The sequence below is a fragment of the Venturia canescens genome, chromosome 2 (assembly GCF_019457755.1).
Source record: "Venturia canescens isolate UGA chromosome 2, ASM1945775v1, whole genome shotgun sequence".
Classification (NCBI taxonomy): Eukaryota; Metazoa; Arthropoda; class Insecta; order Hymenoptera; family Ichneumonidae; genus Venturia; species Venturia canescens.
In genome coordinates this window covers 14,830,747-14,850,815 of record NC_057422.1, presented here as the reverse complement: position 1 = coordinate 14,850,815, position 20,069 = coordinate 14,830,747, and the positions used below count along the sequence as shown (strand labels likewise).

The 20,069-nt window shown below is 40.3% G+C and overlaps 2 protein-coding genes across 4 annotated transcripts; one reads left to right on the top strand and one right to left on the bottom strand.

The window, feature by feature from the left end:
* Positions 1 to 798: 798 nt before the first annotated feature.
* Positions 799 to 15,826, bottom strand: NAT1 (N-acetyltransferase 1). 3 transcript variants are annotated; one of them, XM_043412645.1, is made up of 8 exons: positions 15,681 to 15,701; positions 8,578 to 8,690; positions 8,142 to 8,358; positions 7,006 to 8,005; positions 6,792 to 6,926; positions 5,673 to 6,562; positions 5,239 to 5,544; positions 799 to 4,768 (listed from the first exon to the last, which is right to left on the bottom strand). In XM_043412645.1, the coding sequence occupies exons 4-8, from the start codon at positions 7,964 to 7,966 to the stop codon at positions 4,700 to 4,702; spliced, it is 2,361 nt and encodes a 786-aa protein (XP_043268580.1). In that variant the 5' UTR covers positions 7,967 to 8,005; positions 8,142 to 8,358; positions 8,578 to 8,690; positions 15,681 to 15,701; the 3' UTR covers positions 799 to 4,699. The 3 variants fall into 3 exon arrangements, with proteins under 3 accessions (XP_043268580.1, XP_043268578.1, XP_043268579.1); XM_043412643.1 differs by having other exon boundaries at positions 8,142 to 8,690; positions 15,681 to 15,826; XM_043412644.1 differs by lacking the exon at positions 15,681 to 15,701 and adding an exon at positions 15,585 to 15,665 and having other exon boundaries at positions 8,142 to 8,690.
* A 450-nt stretch (positions 15,827 to 16,276) lies between these two features.
* On the top strand, positions 16,277 to 19,973 carry Syx13 (syntaxin 13). Its single transcript, XM_043412654.1, has 6 exons — positions 16,277 to 16,584; positions 17,469 to 17,678; positions 17,767 to 17,932; positions 18,284 to 18,420; positions 18,505 to 18,638; positions 18,749 to 19,973. The coding sequence occupies exons 2-6, from the start codon at positions 17,470 to 17,472 to the stop codon at positions 18,922 to 18,924; spliced, it is 822 nt and encodes a 273-aa protein (XP_043268589.1). The 5' UTR covers positions 16,277 to 16,584; position 17,469; the 3' UTR covers positions 18,925 to 19,973.
* Positions 19,974 to 20,069: the final 96 nt, after the last annotated feature.

Sequence of the window (20,069 nt, the reverse complement as noted above, 5' to 3'; positions counted from 1 at the left end):
ACGGAACCCATGATTTTTTTATCTCAAGTTTAAAAATTTCCAATTAATTCATTGGTCGCGTCATAAGTTTGCCCGAATGAATACTAAATTCTGCGGAAATTAATCAACTGAATCATAATCAAAAAATCATGCTCGCGTTCATACGAATTTTTCTACAGTATTTTTTTAGACATTGCATCGATCGCGAAGGTGAATTTCGGTGAAAACGCATAACTCCCGTCTTTTTGCCCTGCGGGCAGTCGGGAGTTAAAAAATGTAAACAGCAGTGTACGCGAACTAGACACGTCAATAGCGGCGTTCCACTTCGGAATACTTTTCTGCATGTGTCTCCGACGTGAAATATTTATACTTATAAATTTCAATGCGAGCCGGTAGGAGTTGCTCCGAATACATACTAATTACTACCAAACAAATGAAACTAAGCCAAACAATCAGTCGAATAAAAATGCTGAGTTACGTATATTTTTTTGTGCTAAGGATTCTTGCACATTTATTGAAGAAAACGAATTATCGAAAATGGGTGTTTTTAACCATTTACGAACAGAAATTTGACCAATTGATCTCGCTAACGGCCCAATGAAAAGACTGTTGCATTGAGAAGCGGTAAAAAACCGTTAACCCCCTTTCTGTAGAGATATTGATTTTGGGGGGTAACGAGGGTCAACATCGTGAATTCTCGTGACATGTGGCGTTGTCGGCTAGAAAGCGGCGTATCATCGAAGCAATTTCAACAAGTTGCTTATTCGTTTGACTGATGAATCGAATAATGGTGTTACAGGCACAATCACAAAGAGTGGATGATTCCAAGAACATTTTTATTGAGAGAATCAAAGGTCCTTTCATCGTAATGTGTTTTCATATAATGTATATATATATTCATTATTTTTTCTTGTGTTTTCTGTAGATATAACCAAATCAAGAAATGATCATAATAACGTAATTTTTCGATTGTGAAATAATACTGGCGATTATTATACATGGATTTATTTGTCAAAAAATGATAACTTGTCAGGTGAAAAAAGTAACTTGACAAGACAAAAAGGGGAGAATAAAAAGAAAGATGGTAGTAGACAGTGCTTGATTGACGCGCGAAGTATGTAATCGGTCACGTTGATTTTTTTCATTCGATTTCATTTCGATAATTCGTATGATTCTTCGAATTTGTCACTAAAAATTATGACGAATCCATACGCACGCAAGAGCTCTTTGATAATTAATTTTCGTCTAGAGGCTTTTTTGTCGTGAGTGATTTTTCTCGCCATTACGGAGCTGGTAAACAAAACATAACCTTATGCGAATTGGAAATTTTAAACGCTAAATATCGAGTCGTTATAAATGTATGTCACGTGCACAGACAATATCGAGTAATCGGTCTGAACGAACAACTGTCATTTTTACATGATCGTTTGAAAAAAAACTTTAAGGATGGAAGGGCAAGGGGTCAAGGATGCGAACGAAAGAAAAGATTCTTCGATGCCCAAACCGGACGAAAGAAGAAGCTTTAATGGATGCAGTACGTGTATTATGTATATCGAAAATCCTTGTTATTCGTCGATCAGTCCCCGGAGCAATAGTTTAACAACCTCAATAAATCGTACATCGAACCTGCTTCTTTTGGAGTTCAAAAAAATCGTCGAAGCCAAAAGCATAAAATAAATGAAAAAAAAAAAACCAATTTAAAAATCTCATCGTATTCCGCACAAATAATTGACAAATTTATTCTTTGTTTTCCCCATTTTGCGTCATATTTTATCTTGTTTTTTTTTTTTTTTTAATTTACGATTCGATGAATTTTTTTTCGCTCGACGAAATAGTGCGTACACCCAACGACGACGATTTTTCCTAAACTCTAAGAGTAAATTTCATCCGTTTTATTGAATTATTCTCTGGTGTTAATTATTATTATTATCTGTTATATTTTTCTTTTTTTTTTCAATTTTTTATCTTCTCTTTAAGAATGAAGATAAAACGTTGTGTTACGAACGTTTTTTCACGTTTCTCCACTTTTCAAGAAAAAAGAAGTTTCCATTATTTTCTTGTTTTTGTTTGTTGTATTTTTTTTTTCTTTTCGTTTTTTTTTCTCGTTTTTTTCTTCCTCAACTTAATACTTCAGCCCGGCGAGTGTGTGTGTCGAATTGCGCAATCGAACCCCTCCCCCCCCCCCCTTCCCCAAAATAACAATATATACATCGTGTATTGTCCGGACCGACGTATATTCTCACACGTGTCTGTAATATATATAAGATTACAAAAACATATCTCTCGTTCATTGTAAAATCGTGTGTTATGCCAATATACACTGCGGCTAAATATAATTTACTGTTGCTATATAATGTAGGCTTTTGGCTAAACTCGTGTACGAGCAAAACGTACGTACGTGGTCCGATGAAGGTTCTTCGAAAAAAAAACAAAACAAAACAAAACAAAACGTGAAACAAAAAGAACTTTGGGCGATAACTATAATCGTATATATATATATATATGAGAATTAGTAGAGTGAGTAGATAGGAATGGAAGAGAAAAGGAGTACGGAACACTAAACAAACGTTATTTCTTCGTGTTTAACCTGCTTGTCAAACGCAGAATTCAATTATTGCACTAAATCTTTATATGGGCTCGATATAATTGCATCGATTAGCCGGTCTGAAGTTTAAGATGTAGAATTTCTGTTTTCTCTTTTATTTCCTCGCTAAAAAAAAAAAAAAAAACAAAAAAAATTTCATACGTAGTAATGTAGGCAAAAATATGGACACGGAGAGAATTTCGCAGCAGCGGGGCTGTAGCGTATGAACACGGAAATCTTGAAAATTGCTACGTTCACGTGTTGAGATTCTCTCTATGGAAGCTAACCCAGGAGGGTGGGGGGATTGGGTAACAAGAAATTGGATAAATAATTTAAAAAATGAGGAAAATGATCGAAGGACGAGGAGACGATTTGGTCCATGACGGAACAATCAATGGGTCCCCCCATGTCTCAGTAATAAATTACACCAAGGCATACGTTTATTATTAATTTTTCTTCTGTTTATGATTTAGTTTGTGTCACTAAATATGTTGTTGTTTTACTTCTTTTTTTTGTCTATGTCTGTATTACGTTATGTGAATGTGATGTTGGCTGCTTGCGCTGCTTGTTATAACTGCAAATTAATTGTTCTAACTTGAAATAAAGAGTAAGAAAGAGAAAGGGAGAGAGAGAGAGAGAGAGAGAGTGAGAAATAGAAAGATGATTGGCGCAGAGTTTAAATATATTTTATGTTTTTGAATAATGATATACGTAGGTGTCGATTTTTCCATTTTTTTTCTCTTCTCACTTACGCTGTCGTACGAGTTTCTTTACTTTTTTTCACATTTTCTACCCACACTCGATGTGTCTAGGTGACTTTAATTGTGTAGTGTAATTATTTCATTTCGTTTACTCTCAACGATTCATCCAGCTATTCACTTTCGTGTGACAATTGATCAATGAGTCGATGAAACTCGCGATATATTATTAAATACGTATTATTCGTTGCGAGCTCGATTTCTTCTCCCGTGTCTCTCTGTGCTCTTATTTTCTTGTTTTCTTTGTTTTCTCTCCTTTATCTTTCGTTAGAAAGGTAAATGTATTTCGTTCTCATGTTATCGTGATATAATAGTAATAATAATAATATTAATATTAATAATAATAAGAATCAAAAATCATCATTAATAATAATAGTTTTCCTCATAATAAATGTAAAAGCTGGTACACAGAGATAACAAGCGACTCTCGATGGCAGCCGCGGACAAAAAGGACTTACAAAACGTGACACATGCACAATACTAGACAAAAAAAAACTCTTGGACAACACAAATCACCAAACTAATTTTGTTTCGTTTGTTCTTTTTTTTTCGATTTTCTCCGCACCAATTATCATACGTTGGCCTATATCTTGATATCTTCCACATGGGGCCAATTGCTTTCTTCATCTTTTTCCTCCTCATTCTCCTCCTCCTCTTCGTTTTTTTTTTTATTCTTGTATGAATATTTCCCCCCCTCCCCCCTTATAAATCATATTAATATTCAATTATCTAAAACATTAAAAAGTTTTCGGTTTGCGTTATCTGTCGCGCGTTCACGATCGCGCGCCACTCGTGGAGTCCTTTTGATTGATTTTCTATTTTCCGTTTAAATCGCTTCTTCCCTCGTGATTAAACTCTTTCATTGAAATTAGCATTGTCGTTCTTGCTTGTTTGTTTGTTTTTTTATCATATGTTCCTTCAAATTTCTCGTTAGTTGGATTGTTTTGTTTGTTGCTTCGTTTATGTTTCCCTTCTCGCAGCTAATTTGTTCTTTGTTTTTTGTGTTATTGTTTCGCGGGTCGCTATAGGTCATAATGCTGCTAGGAGTGAATTCAACTTTGCTGGAGTAATTTATGAGCGCATGTCGAATCGCTTTTTTATGTTGACAAGCGGGCAAGCCTTTGAGAAAATTCGTGTTTCTCCTTGACTCACACACAAGATGTTCTTTCAGTTACAATCGGATCGGAGACAACGCTACTGATAGAATTGAAACCGTCGGATCAGCACAATGATAGGAGAAAGGGGGATAGGGCTAAGATTTTGGGATAAGTGTGAGGTGAGGGTCAGCGAGATAACTCGGTCCCAAAATAATATTGATCGTCGTGGGACGAGCATCTGTCTTCTGTCCCCCCCACACGGGGGAAACCTTCTATTCAATTTAGTTGTCTTCTTCGTCCTCCTCATCCTCTGACGACGCAGCTTCGAGAGCCGTCAACCATTTGTTTACCTGTAAATTATTACAAATATTTTAACTTCCCTATAATCTCACCGAATGCAGATCTTTGTCAAAATTTTTTTCAATCATTGCTTTTACTCGTTAACTCATGTACTTTTGTCATCATGTAACATTAACGAATTTTTAAACAGATTGTATATAGCTTTTCTAAATAATATCGAACGAAAATATGAACAAAAAAAAAATATCCGATCAATTTTTTAATGGAACTTGATACTGATAATTAAAAATTGGTGTTACAATTTTTATGATTATGCTCTAAATTGTCTACCACATCGAGGAAGCAAAGTGTCAATGGAAGATTTTTTTGCACAGCTCTTGTCAAGTGCAACGGCTACTGCGCTCGGCCGAGTAGATGATTTCGAGCGTTTGATAATGTATCGAAAGCATCGAATAAGGATAGTAGAAGAGCGATGAAAATGCAGTTTTTTTTGCGAATAATGGTAAAATGAAAAACTCACTTCGAACAAGGCGCTGCCTTTGCCAGGATAAGCATCGTTCACGTCCTCCCTCCATTTAGTTAATGCCGCCTCTTCGACGACTGATCGTTGGTAAAGAGCTGCGAACCATCGCAGCATCATGCCTTTCGGTACGTTGTGCGAATACCAAAAGACTTGTAGCGCGTGCACGGCAGTGACTTGCGAGTCAATTGTTGTCAGGAACGAACTTAAGAGACGCTCGTATTTACGGAAAAGCATGGCTTCCTTCTCCATGAGAGCTTTGTCCGGCATTACGGTCGGATCTACACCAGGCGCCAACGTTGTTTCCTATTTTAAAAATTAAAAACAAAAAAAAACCATCGTTAAAGCTATCCTTTGTCAACACTGAAAGCTTGTATCGGGTTTTTCGGACAACCCAATATTTCAAGAATTTTAGAATGTTGAACGAAGTTTACCTGAGTAATGTATTTGAGAAGCACAGTCATGAGAGCGTTGATGAAACCAGGGTCGGAATAATGTGCGGGGTCAAGATTGTCTTTGATCCACGCTCTGAGAGCTTTGGGACTGGGATCGGATTCCAGTTGTCGCCACATATCGCCCTGGATCCTCAAGAGAGGGTAGAGGAAAGTTAATTCCCGATCTTCGAGTATCTCGCCGAGTCTCTCTTTAGTTTTTTCCGGTTCGGGCAGTTGGCTCATGAGATTGATTTTGCTCTCGTTGAATATTTGCGTTAGTCTGGCTTTGCCCTGGCTCTTGTGCAGTTGCTGTAGTGTTAAAAGAAACAGCGGATGATGCTGACCGTTTTCGGTGATGGCAGCAAGATCCTGTAGCTGCATGAGATTATTAACTATTGCCTTGGCCGTGAAGGAAGCCACGTGGGACGCGATACAAGGCACCGTACTATCTTTATCGGCGATACTCGCGACGAGCTCTTTCCAACCCTCGGTCAATTGTTGCCCGGTTATAATATTTTCCTTTTTCAAATCCATCACAAAGTTCGAAGCGAGCTCACGCTCGCCATCTCCGCGATCCAATGTATTTGTATAAATCGTATATACTGCGTGACGCAAGAAACGCTCCGGTATCTTCAACTCCTTGAATGCCGTTATAGCGTCCTCTACGTTGCTGTGCGATACGAAATCGTCCATCAAAGCGTTGACTTTCTTTAATACTTCCTCGCGTGTCGGTCCCTTGTCCTTTCTGTCTCTAGCTTTGTCTCTCTTGTCCACGGGTCCTTGTTTTATTACTATTGCCGGAGCTGATTCTTTGGGCAACAAAGGCGGACTTGGTTTTATTGTTGCCGTACGAAGCATCGGTGTTTCGGCTATACGTCCTGGAAACATGTCTGTTCGAGACAATTTTTATTAATTTCTTTTTCACTCTGTCTTTACTGAAGAGAGATTCATTCATCATTGTATTTATATCTTTGACATTTCTGTGAGGCCATAATGAAGCCATAACAATACAAAGTACGCAGTAATAGCGCTGTTTATGACTGAACAGAATAACATAATAGCACGATAACACAAAAATGACGAAATCATAGTGTCTGAAAAAAAAAAAAAGCAACTCACCACTGTTAAGAGGTAGATTGGGCTTGATGTTAGCTTTGTTAAACATCGACGTTGCCGATGGTCTTAGAGATACTTCCTCGAGATGTCCAATCAGCATTTTGCTCTTGTTGAATCGTAGTGGTTCTTTATTGCCATCTGAGAATAAATGAGAAAAATGAAATACTCCTGCTTGATGCATTTGAAGAAAAAGTATAATATCTTTATCGAAACTTACTGTTGTTGTAGTTTTGAGGGGAATTATGCTGTTGTGGATTGTGTTTTCCCTGATAATTGTTTTGGTGACGGTTCTGATTGGGATAGTAACCGGGTGCATTGCGCTGATTGTGACGATAGCCACCGGGATTTGCGTTGAAGCCATTGGAACCGAAGGGCGATGTTATGCCAAATGAGGGAGATGTAAGAGGTATACTCCCGACCATGTCCATGTCGAGACGTCCCATTTTCCTAAGGAAATCAGTACCGAGACGATCCTCGCCTCGTCTATTGTGGAAACCGACACCGGGTCCAACGCCAACGCCACCGCCACCTCCACCTCCGCCACCTCCTCCGCCACCACTTCCACCCCTTGAGGAATCGTCGTGGTCGTTGCGGATCTGATTTATCGGCATCGGGCCCTCGTTGCTGGTGGCCTTACGGGGTACCCAGCCGTCTCGACGCAATTCGATAACGTCGCGTAGCATAAAACGGATGCGCAGGGGAAGTTCGCTGCTCTCTGCCAGTGAGCTCATACGGTTGAAGTACTGATCCATGAGACGGCGGCCCTTATCCGAGTCAAGGATACGACCGCATGTCCGCATAATCTGACAGAGGCACTCGATGTCTTCGGCCATGTCCCCCCTGGATCCCCTTCGCCTTTTCTCCGACAATAATTGCTGGATGCAAAGATGTAAGATATTCTCCGACACGATCTCGAGCTTGCCCAATTCTCCGATGAATTTGATGTTTCCGAGCATTTTCCTCTTAGCCAATTGGCGTCTCTCCTCCTCCTCCGGACCGAGCTCATCTTGATTCTCAAACGCCTCGTTTGCCTTTGAACGGTTCTCAAATTCGACCTTGCACTTGTTGAGCAACAATAATGTGAATGTGCTTTGAGCTTTTTGACCATCGACGGTGGGTTTTTGCGATTCAAAGTTTGGTGCTTCGTCGGACAGCCGCTTGCACAGCTGTGCGTACATAGAACTGTACTTGGGCTCATCGAGTGCTTTATCAAAGATCTGAAACACACACAAAAATACAAAACCAAGTGCCACCTCTGTACTCGGCGTATCCTCTCCCTCTCTCCCTTATTCATTAGATTTTATTTTTATTCGATTCTATACGCATGTTTATCCAATTCAAATGAGTACTTACCAATAAAATGACACCTTTGAGAATCACATCGGAGTTGAGATCGACTTTGAGCAGATCGTGGCTCAGCTTCGCGAACTTTTCCGGTGTGAGCTTGTTAAGAATACCCCGTACTCTACGGAAGATGAAATCATTTCTGCTCTCTGGGGTGAGCGCATCGCGTCTAACAGTTGAAGGAGGGATCCAGCGTCGCTCAGTGGATAGGGAGCGATTATCGTCCCTGGAAGGCATCGAACTTTTTAGTCTCGGTTTGGAAATATTCCCGATCTGACACGCAGCTTGTTTTGTTTTGTTTTTTTTTTGTTTGTTTGTGTTTCTTTTTGACTTTTTTTTTTGTTTTTGTTTTTTGCAAGGCTTTTTTTTGTGGCAGTATAGGTAGTTTTAAGCAGCTCGTGGAAAGATTTTCTCTACAGCCACAGTTTTACTTTGGGACCCTGACCTTCCTCCCGAGACACGAGAAGCACCCCCCGGTCCTGTGGGGTTGTCCGTTGTTGCGCGTGTGTTGGCCCCCTGAAGTGATAAATTACGGCACGCAGAAGTTTCTGTAGGAAGCTGAAACACACACCAAGACAATTCAATATTAATCATCGTCGTACATTATTCTCTGTTCCATTATTAAAACTTCCCAATCGACTCAGAATTTTAACGTTCTATTTTTATTAAACTTTGTTATGCACTCGAATTTTTTTTCTCACACGCATCCGACGCGCTTAAATTGTGAACTTCGGACCTTGCCAGCCAACGTTTTGCCACTTTCTCACTCTTTCGCACTCACACCTACAGATGATGAACGTTCAGTGTTCGAGGACTCGTTCCTACCACCCTGACCCATATGCATATACATGCCTCTCGCTCTCTACTTTTTTATCTGTGTGTAAACGTACACTGCAATAAAGACTCTCCGTCGTATATGCGAAGCTATTCGTCTCCGTCTTTCTCTCTCGCTCTCTCTCTCTTTAGTACATGGATCTGCGAAGCATGCATTCGTTATAACCGAGAGGAGACCTTGCGATTGCAAACGAGCAGCGAGGTCGCTCGAATCATTCCCAACTCTTTGGTAAAGAGGGACGAGTACCTGGGAGAGTCGGTATAAGTAATAAATTTATGCTAATTAAACCTCAACGCATAATGATATTGAAACTTGCATGGCCGGAATGTAGCGGAAAATTCTTTCATTGTTGCATCAACGTCTGTGATCCTTTAACGAGAAAATTCTTTTTCAAATTCAGCTTTTAACATTTTTCGACGACGTTACGACGAACAAGCGAATGCTAAATCGTTGTGATTTACTGTTATGAATTTAAACGTCGCGAGGCGCATATTAATTATTCTCGTTCTCTCGCGTTCTCTCCAACAGGATATGAAAGCCTGTACAGCTGGAAAATTCATCCGAGCATTGTTGCCCCATTTCGACACATCGCTTGCGCGCTTCTAAACTCTCTCTTTCGGGTAAAAGTGCTTCGATTAGGACACGCACACACGAGCCCGCGGTCTCGCCTCCTCTCGGTTCTCCGTTAATCGAAAATTTTCATTTGCCGAATTTCCTCGACTAGATACTTTCCCGTCGAGAGAAATTCCATTGGGCTTTCAATATTCGAAACTCGATGACGCATCGTCCCACGCGGCTCCGCCACGTGCCGTGAGCCGAGCGAATCAGATAAATTGCAAGGCGACCGAGATAAGAATATTTGCAAATTCAGCGTACTTTTCGCACAACGAGTTCATTTTTTTTTCCACAGAAAAATTGACTGATCATCGTTTGAAATTACGCGCGATATCCGTGTCTGGGAATGTCTTTTCTACTGCAAAGTTACATATAAAACAAACGATCGACCAATTTCGGGTAAAAAGGAGAAAACATGTTTGGAGAAAATAATCAATATGAGAAGGAATTCGTCGGGGGCACAAGGTCGAGAAGGCTCGTCCGGGATGTTCTCGGGCCCGTAGCAACTACGGGAAAACCTCCGCGTCCGAGATCCTTGTTGCGAGGTGGCCAGGCTCGTCTATGCAAGAATCGTGAATCAAGTACGACTTTGATCTTGAAGCACGAAAGAGAATCGAGGTGAAGCTTCTCGCTTTGCCACAAGGTGGTAGTAACACACGTATGTGGGGCGCGGCTCATGGTCAGACGGTCAATGACCCCCCCTTCTCGGGCTAACCACGAGTGCTGCGCTTCTGCTCTCGCGGCCTGACGCTGACGCTTCTGGTGGTTCTCTCATCGTCCCCCTATCGTGTGCTTCGGCCCGGTGGAGGTCGCACGACTTTGGCTGGTGGAGGTCGTTCGACTCTGCTCGGAAGAGATCGGAGCTTCTCTTTCGATACAGGCGCACGTTGATCGTGTACAGGATCTTCCGAGCTGAATGGACTTGAATGTGAACGGGCATGCCGGGCGGGATGATCTCGTCGAGTTTTTCACTGTCGAAATTGGCAGGGGCGCGCTCCCTTCCGCGTCGCGGACGATCGAGACGTTTTTCCGTCTTTGACAGTTCGATTCTACGAACTTCATCCGAACACGAACGATCATTCTGCTGCCATCTCGATGACGCAGCTCTGTAATTGACTCCGTTTCACATTCCCGATAAAAAGAGGTGAAAGAATTTTTTCGTTCTCATAAAAAATGAAATATTCAATAATTCAGACTCCCCAAAATTAGCCTTTTGATGTATTTTAGCACTCGCTCGCTCGCTAAATCGGAGACTGGAATGAAAAAACGAAACTGAAGCTGACGCCAAAGACAGGTTTTTTCGAAGGAACGACTATTCTGAAGGATTGAAAGGGTTCAAATAACTTCTTAAATCGTGTCATTCTTGTTTGAAGAATTTCACAGCATCGGACACCTTGAAAAGCGAAGGAAATTCTGGCTCGATAAATCTCTTTGAATATCCCTGGGCGAATTGCCTCGGGAAAAAAATCCTGATTTCTCAGAATGAGCGTAAGATCTGAAGTCGTGAGCGAACACGGAGCGGCAAACTTTTCGATTTGTCATTAAATTCCCCGTACGCACGACGTTTCCCCTGCATCCGGAGTTCGATCACGTATGGCGCGCGCGTACGTCAAACTATAGTGCACAAACACCGATGCACTCGAAGAAGGACTTTAGAGCGTTTCTTCGCCACCGTCAGGAGCAAAATGGTTAGCACCAGGCTCGTATCTAGCGAGGCTAGAACCCTCGCGGGCTCGGTCACCCCTCGCCAAACAAAAGCTACGACCAATGGAAAGTCGGACGACCCTTCGGGCGTGGGCGAACCGGCTGTGTCCCGCTCGAGGAGCTTACGAACCGTGCAGCAATTCCGACTATGAATTCCTTCTGCGTATCGGCATTTAAAAAATTATTTCGGAAGTGCTGCGGCGGAGATCGATTTGCTCGTTTTAATCGAAGCTTTTTTAATTGTCAAAACAAACAAAATGTTCATCGATTGGAACAGTACTGATTGAGAGTTCTATTTCTGAAATTCTTACAGCGAACCATGACACGAAGCACTCTCGTGAATATGAGGCATTAAATTAAGATATTCGAAAGAAAAATATTCCCTTGTTTCCGTGAGTGAGAAAACGTCCGTTTCTTTGGTGCTTTTGTACAGCTTATCGAAAGAGATTATTTCGACGAAAGGAGGGAATTCCAGAGGAGTAAATTGTTGGCCCAAGTTCAATAACCCCCCGGCACAGCCTTGACAGCGAAATAAAGAGCAGTAATTGGGCCTCGAGCTTGCGAAAAGTTGCACAAAGTTGCGAAACGTTGCTTCGAGAAATAGAGCGAATTCGGTGCGCTCGTAAAAAGGCTGGGACGAGGCTCGTGACCCCTGATCGCCCACGGACCAACGTCCGGACGTGTTTTCGAGGATATCGTTGAAAGAATCGATGCGTTCCGAGTTGGAAAGAGAGATTATGTGGGGGGAGAGAGAAAGAAGGCGTAGGCAAAGCGAAACTCGAACAAAGAGATAGCGATGGAATGACGTAAAAGCAGCGCGCTCTCGGGAGAGTCCCGCCTCGATCCAATGACGAGTGTCGTGCCGCACACGTACCATTAGCCGAGAAAAAACGGTGGATTCGTTCCCAGGAAAAAATTGTCCCCTCCCTAATTTCTCTCTCGCGCTCATTCTTTCGTTCGTCACTCAATTCTTCACGAAACGTCACAGCCACGAATGCCTCCGGAAAAAGATTTCCCCAATCTCAGAAAACCACCGGACGCACATTGCGAGGTCATTTCGAGACCAGCAAATGAGAAGACTCCAAAAATTGCTATCCGATCCAACCGAAAAGCGTTCTTCCCCTCTGACCCGATAAAACGAGATTGCGAATAATAACGAATGCGGAAAAACAATCGCGCCGTCGAGCCATCCAAGGTTGGCAACGCGGCTCAGGAGCACGAGGCGACTCGCGACGCGCGTGTTGCTTCGATATAATTGTAATCGAATCCGTCGGACGTCCGATTTTTCTTCCGAGGATTGAGATCGAAACCGTTGGACTTTGGCAATGAACGGCAGGCTCCTAGCCGCCGGTTTATTTATTTTTTCTCCAGTTTTCGGTATCCTCAGTCCGTCCGCCCGCGTTTCTCTACGCATTTGTATTGAAAGACGCGTTATTTTTCATTGAAAAATGAAACATCGCCAAATGTTTACCCTCCGCGCGTCGACAATTATCGTTCGAACGAAAACACACTCGAAGAATTATCGTTCATTTAACTCCCTTACTTTTCTCCCCTTTGTTCGCAATCTGGGCTAACCGGTCAGTTATGACGAGCGTCGCCATTGATACCTTACACGTTGAACGGCGACGAACAACACGTGGAAGGGAAATACAGAAAGAGAAAGAAGGCAAGAACTGTGTCGCCAAACTAACCGCGGCCTGAAGGAAATGAGCTCGTCTATTCATAGGCCAATAATCATTTGTCAAGCGCACAAACGGAACAGCCGACTCCTCGTCGTTCATTGATGAATCCTTCCAACGAAAAAGGTAGAGCAAATAAATAAACGCACGAAAAAAAGGGTTTGATGGAAAGTGACGTTTGGGAGGCCGCGAAGCAAGGGAAATATTCATCAGCACTGCCAAGCTAGAGCGATCGAGAAAACGCGTGACGCGTTCCTCAGTGATACCAATCGAAAGACGGATTCGATGACGCTTTTTACGAAACGAGATCGCAGCGTTTCTCGGCACGACTCGATCGTGGCTCGGAAGAAGAAAAAAGTTGGTGACACGCGCTCCCAAGACACGACGTCCGCTCCGTACAGTCAGCTTTCGTTCAACTCAGGTTATCAGTTTCGAATTTCATTCTCGCGATAAGAAGAGCACACTTGTTCCCCCAAATAGAAGATTTGTTGGGCAAGGAAGGAGTCACTCGTTTCGAATCGTCTAATCGAATGAAAAAAACCTCGAAAAATTTCAACAATTTTTTGGGATTATTTCAATGCTTTTTGTACCGAAGTTCGTGATCGGTTTTGAGTATCGTTGAGAAGCGAAATAGCGTACTGAATGTTAATCGAAAAGCGATTTTTGACATGCTGAAAAGTCGAATCGACTGAAAATTTTCCATCGCCGATGCATTTACTTTCGTTTCTTATATATCGAGACGCGCGATGACTCAACACATTTCTCAAAACCAACTTGTGCTTCATTCGAGCCGAACTCGAATTTTTTTTTCATGCGGGAAGAAAATGATCGCATTTTTTCCATCTGAGTGACATGGAAAACGATGCATTTTTTTTCATTCCCGATGAATCATAAAATGGTCTTTAAATAAAAGTGACAAGATTTTTTGGGCATGCGGCGGAGCAACAGGAAACGACCGTTAAAAATGAACTTAAAGAGAATTAAAAAATGTTCGAATCGCCGATGAATTTTACTTTGTTAACGTATAAATATGCAGGTGCGCTAGCGGTAAGAGACAACGCTAAACACGAGCGGAACTAGAGTTCGGGGATAAAGGAGCGGAGAAACGTCAGAAGCCAACGGCATTGGAACACGCGTTCTCGAGTCGTTGAAAGCGAGCCTTACAGGCATGCGTGAGACTTGTGCGCCCTTGCTAACACACACACACACACACACACACACACAGCTCACAAGCACGCACACGAACGCGCGCGCATGAAGCACCAGACGCTTGTTCTATTCCCGTAATATGTATATGGCTGCAATGGCTGCACTTGTTTACGTGACCGAAGTGACGCCTGAACGAATGAGCCACCAAAACGAAAGACGAAAACGAGGAGCCTCGTCCAGCCGAAGAATGGAGAATCCTGGAATTCTCAGAAAAAAAAAAAAAAAAGAAGGAAAGTTCATCGAAAATAACGATGATTACTCATTTTACGGGCGTAAATAAGCCCGAGACACGAATCTGCGGCTCGAACGATTGAGAAAAAATTTTACGGTCACAGATTCACGAAGATAAAGCGTCCTTCCATTCTCCGCGTATACATAAAACAGGTTTCCCCGTCAGATTTTTGGGAATGTTGAGAAAGTCATTAACGATGAGAAAATTACGCATCGATAGCATTATTGATGCTCGAGAGAAACAATCGAAAGGGGCTTCTCGAAAGGGGGTCGTCGGGCGATCACGGAATTCTTAACAATACAAGATTAGTGAGAATGGGGTCGTGGCCGATAATAAAAGTCAATACGCGCGGGCCTCAACAATCCGAGGAGGGAGGCTTCGTGAAAGAAAAATAAAAATCCTTTCTATACAGAGGACGGAGTAGGGAAAAAAGAGGAGGCGAAAATTGGAGTGCGTCGGGATGATGGAAAGCATTCGAGAAATCAAAAATGAATCCATTGAGTCGAATGTTTCCAGGTAAAACTGAGGGATGCTTTGTGAAATGAAGCAAAAAAATCATGGCTTCAAGGACACGATGAGTTTTTTACTCCATAATTGAGCAAAGCCATCGACCAGCGTCGACCTTCTCGAATCTCGAACTACTCCGCGCTTTAACAAAGAACTCCTTCTTTCATCATTCTTCCATATAATTTGAAAAAATGGTGAAAAAAAATGAGCGGGGCTCGCTCCATTCTCGATACAAAAAATACGAGGACAGAAAATAGAAGTAGGATTTCCTCCCAGGCACAAAAGAAACTCAATGAAGAGTCGTATGTGAGTAGAGTAAAACGTCAAACTTGACGAGTGCGTGGGTGGTTGCGAAGAGAGCCATTTTTCACTGGGGAATCGTGGCGAAAAGCGCAGGAATTTCATTATAATTAAAGAAGTATTTGGTAATAGAGATGCTTGAAATAAATGAAATAAATGAAAAATTGAAAAGATGGAAGATGCGCTGGTAGCCAACATGACGCACGACATGGGCACGACGTTCAGCAAAGGCGAGGGGCGAGAGAGAGAAAGAACGAGAGGAAAGATTCCCGCATAGAGCCCGACCCGTCGAGAATATTCCGCATGAACGTACTACTTAACGATTATTATTTCTCACGTATTTTTATTTAAATCCATGCAGTTCCGTTTACCAGATCTTAAAGAGACGCGACACCACCACTTTTAAGATTTAATATTCACTATTTCAATCACTTAAACGACAAGATATCACAGGAGCATTTACTTACGGTCGACGGTTGTTGTTTGTGAAGGCTTTCGCAATCTGTCGGTCGTACTCGGGGACTTCCGCAGCGGGGTATGTCTTGTCAAGTCAACGTCCGACGTTCGACTAACCTATGATTCCCCTGCTCCTACCTTTATGCATAATTTATTGAAAATATTGTCATTAATCTCTTTCTTTATTTTTCTCAATTACCAAACACGCTGAAACTATTGAACGCGGATAATAATTTATCGAGATACATTTTTCACCTCTAATTTGACTCTAATAGTGTCGACACATCCGACGTGACTTTAGCTGCTTCCGCACAACCAGTGTCAAATTCGTGTGTCAATCGTTTTACCGAAACATAGCCATATGTCATTTTCTAACTAATATGCATATGTTTAAAAATATTTTATTATTTATTCATTCATCGTATTTTGAATATGATCAGATTGAAATTCTTTTTTACAGTTGCTTTTAATTCAATTAGTCTTCGACGTGACGTCGTAGCAGCTAAGAATAACAGTTCATACTCAACATTTTAGTATCGTACGAAACGAGAATTGAAATTATTTTTAGATTTATAAGAATTCCTATCAATGAAAATATTTAAAATTCTATCGATGAACAATCCCTTCATTCCCTCCGTGAACTATTAAATCGGATTCATTTAGTTTTGTGAATTCATAATGTATGATAAAAAAATCAAACTGGAATTGCCGGTGTTGTAGATAGTTACCCACGAGCTCGAAAGGAAAAGTTCAGCGTCTAAAATGACGGCAACGGTATTCTAGACATCGATCAGGCAACTGTCATTTTCCAAGTTCGGTGCCCGAGCAAAATATCAATCTCCACCTTTCTTAAATGCATAACAAGATTATAATATATCAGTGAAAATTGAGAATACGTGTGATAAAACCATCCAGGTTTGTTAAACATTACACAAAATGACAATTCATTAATTCGCTCTTTCCACTCCGTTTTTTTTGTCAAGTTATTCTCTTGCAAGAATTTCCGAATACCAATTAATCTTCATTATTCCTATTAAAAGATTAATAATACATATTTAACATGGAAAGTATAACGGGTGTTTTAATGCATAACTTTATCATAATGAAATGTACAACAAATGAAACTGTCGCAGTTGCTCTCCGAAGTAATAAAAATTACCTACTTGAGCATTCAAAAATGTATTGTTCCAATTGTTTTTACTCACTTTGTTGAAGTAAATTTTTGAATGTCTTCCACAACTGTCGATTATGTTTTATTACAGAGCCATGAATTTAAATTACTCTCATTCTCTGCAAAAAATGACCAAATGCTTGTATCAACTCATTGAAAAAAAAATTGTGCAATAATCTCTAATAAAATGAGTCGCTTTGTTCTCTTTTTTCCAAATGTTTTTCTCAAATGACTATGCCAGTGATTAAGAGTGATTTTGTTCTCAGCAATGATTCATACTAATGTCATAAATGGCAAGTTTTCATTTTTATGAGTATTAATCATCTCGTATCTGAGTTTCATTCAAAAAGTTCATTCTGTTATATGTATATGGGTAACTCTTCAGATTTTTCATACATTTTCTTATTTACATTTGGCTGAATAACATTTGATTGAAAACTGTTAAAAAATATATAAAAATAACTTCTTAACTCTTGATTGATTCGTGAGCAAATTTTCAAATCAATTTTAACATTTGTTGAAAGTCTTCAGGTTAGATGAATTTTTACTTTAATTTTTACCATAATATTTGGTTCAAAAGACTGAGTGAATTCTATAATGTATATGAATTGGGTAAAAAAATTTTCAGCATGGCACATAGTTCTCAACCAACGGGTTATGGGTCAACCGACCAACGAAACGATGTACCTGATGTGGGCTTCAGTCCTACCGAGCTGTACAATCTCAGTGAAAATATCACTACAAATATCTATACAATAAATTCAAGCTGGCGAACACTTCAAAAGGCTTATAATAATGTAGGAACGTACAAAGACAGTCAGGGGCTCAGGGATAAAGTGTAAGATTTACTTGAATCCATAGAAGATTTCATTCGGTCAATACAATGCAATGGCAAATATTTATGATCTTGACTATTTGCGACTCAGGCACGTAACACAACTGAGTACCAATCAGGTGGTAACTCAAACCACTAAAGATATCGCAAGACTGACGGTACTTATGAGGCGAGGGGACAAACAGCTGAAATTGCAAATTGAAAAACTCACAGCTGATTTCGCAGATGCACTGCAAAGATACTCTGACATGCAAAAGGTAAAAAAATTATCCACGATCATATACATCAATAAGTTTGGTCGTCATTCAAAGCAAAATTTTTATTCCAGGAATCTGACTCCTCATTTATGTATCTAACATTATTGCGAGAAAGATAAAATTTTATTATTTTCATATCGCTGTGGGCATTTCATTAATGCACAAAAAAAATTTCCTTTTCTAAAAGAAATTTTTATTACCCATTTTGAGAAAGATCGACTTTGCTATTGAGACAGTTGTTCAACATGTTCTATTCAATTTGATGAAATGTCTCACAACGCTTAGTTGGTCTTCCGAAAAAAAAAATACTTCAAGACCTGATAATTGTTAACAATGAAAAATTTATTGCAGTCCATCGCTGACAAAACAAAGAGGCATATTTTAACATCTTTGAATAACGTGGACAATCACGTGGATGATGGGGATAATTCGGAAAAACAGAGTTTAATACAAGCACAATTAGATGAGGAGAGGGGGGCCGAACAGAGGTCAGCAATGATTACATGAATGATGGATTTCTTCTGAAACTATATTTCAGAAGACAGTGGAGAATCACGTACTCGTATTTTCAGGGCTCTTGAATTTGATCACGGGCTTATTTTGGAGCGTGAAGATAGGATAAGACGGACTGAAGGCGAAATTTTGGATGTGAACCAGATAATGAGAGAGCTGAGTGTACTTGTTTATCAACAAGGGGATATGGTCGGTGAGTCGACAAATTGAAAACGAATTATTCATTAGACGGGGATGAAGGATAGATGAGAATATTTATGAATTGAAAGTCGGAATAATAAAATCTCATTGGTGCTTTTGCAGACACTATCGAAAACAGTATCGAGAACGTTCACGGAAATGTTGAAGCAGGAGCTCAGGAGCTCGTAAAAGCGAGCAATTATCAGAGCCAATATCGGCGAAAAGTGTGCATTTTGTTGTTCATAGCAGTCATCATCGTTATCATACTGACAATTGTCCTAGTCACGAAGTTAAGTTAGCGCTTCCAGCCTTTATAGACTCTCTTCCTCTCTCTATTTCTCACTCCCCCCGTTTTATACGTGGTCTACGAGGGTTGTCTCAATCTCTGAAGCTTTTTCATTACTTCGAAATTTGAACGACTTTCACTCACAAATTGTAAAACCCTGTGATAGTTGTTGCTACGCGCACAAAAACAAAATCAGGAATTAATGCTCGTCTGTTACATCGTTTCCTGTTGTGTATTTTCTTTTTAATCGTTATTGTTAAATATTGAAAGTGGCCAAAGTAGTTTTTTTTTTCAATTGCTTTACTTGCGTTTGACATTTATTTTCCAAACGGTCTCGAGGCTGTGATCGTTTTGTACGAAGAGGAAAAAATCAGCCAAATTATTTCTATCATTCGTGCATGACAAATTTCTCGTACATTATCGTCAAGTATTTATAGCTACGCTTTAAAATTAAGAAGCTTTATTTTTTCGATCATTATCCCTGTGAAATCCGTACATCTCATATGTCTGAAAAAAATTCACGGTTTGATTCAGCATCCCCATCGACCGATCGTTTTTTATCGTTCAATTTCGGAATTACTCCGTTTGATTCTGCAAGAATGATTTCATCGCATAGGAGTTCCGCGTACATCGATTTAACCATTAACCCAATAGAGAAAGTCAAATATCTTACCTCGAACAATGAAAACGTATTTGATGAGAAAATAAATAAAGAGCAAAAATGAAATAACAGTTCCGTAATGATTGAGACACCCAATGTGTGCGAGGCCCAATTCGATTATAAATGCTAACAATTAGGCATTCCAGATTTCAAAAGTCCATCAAATACACTATCAGTGAAGAACGCCTTTCGTTCTGTATGAAGGAAAAAAAACGTAAAGATGAACAAGAAAATACGAATATTGTATATACCGCTAAATGAATATCGTTCCAAATAATTAAGATTGCAACACTGGCACTAGGCAATTGTTAAATTGTACGCGAAATCAAAGTGATAATGTAATTATACTATTATATCAAAACTTACTAATAATAAAATAAAAATGAGAAAAATTCAATATAGACGCAACGTGGTCATTTTTTCATTCAAGCCCCTATGTCTGTGGCGATCTGGGAATATATCCTATAGGGTTTTGGGATAACGAGAATATAAAAATA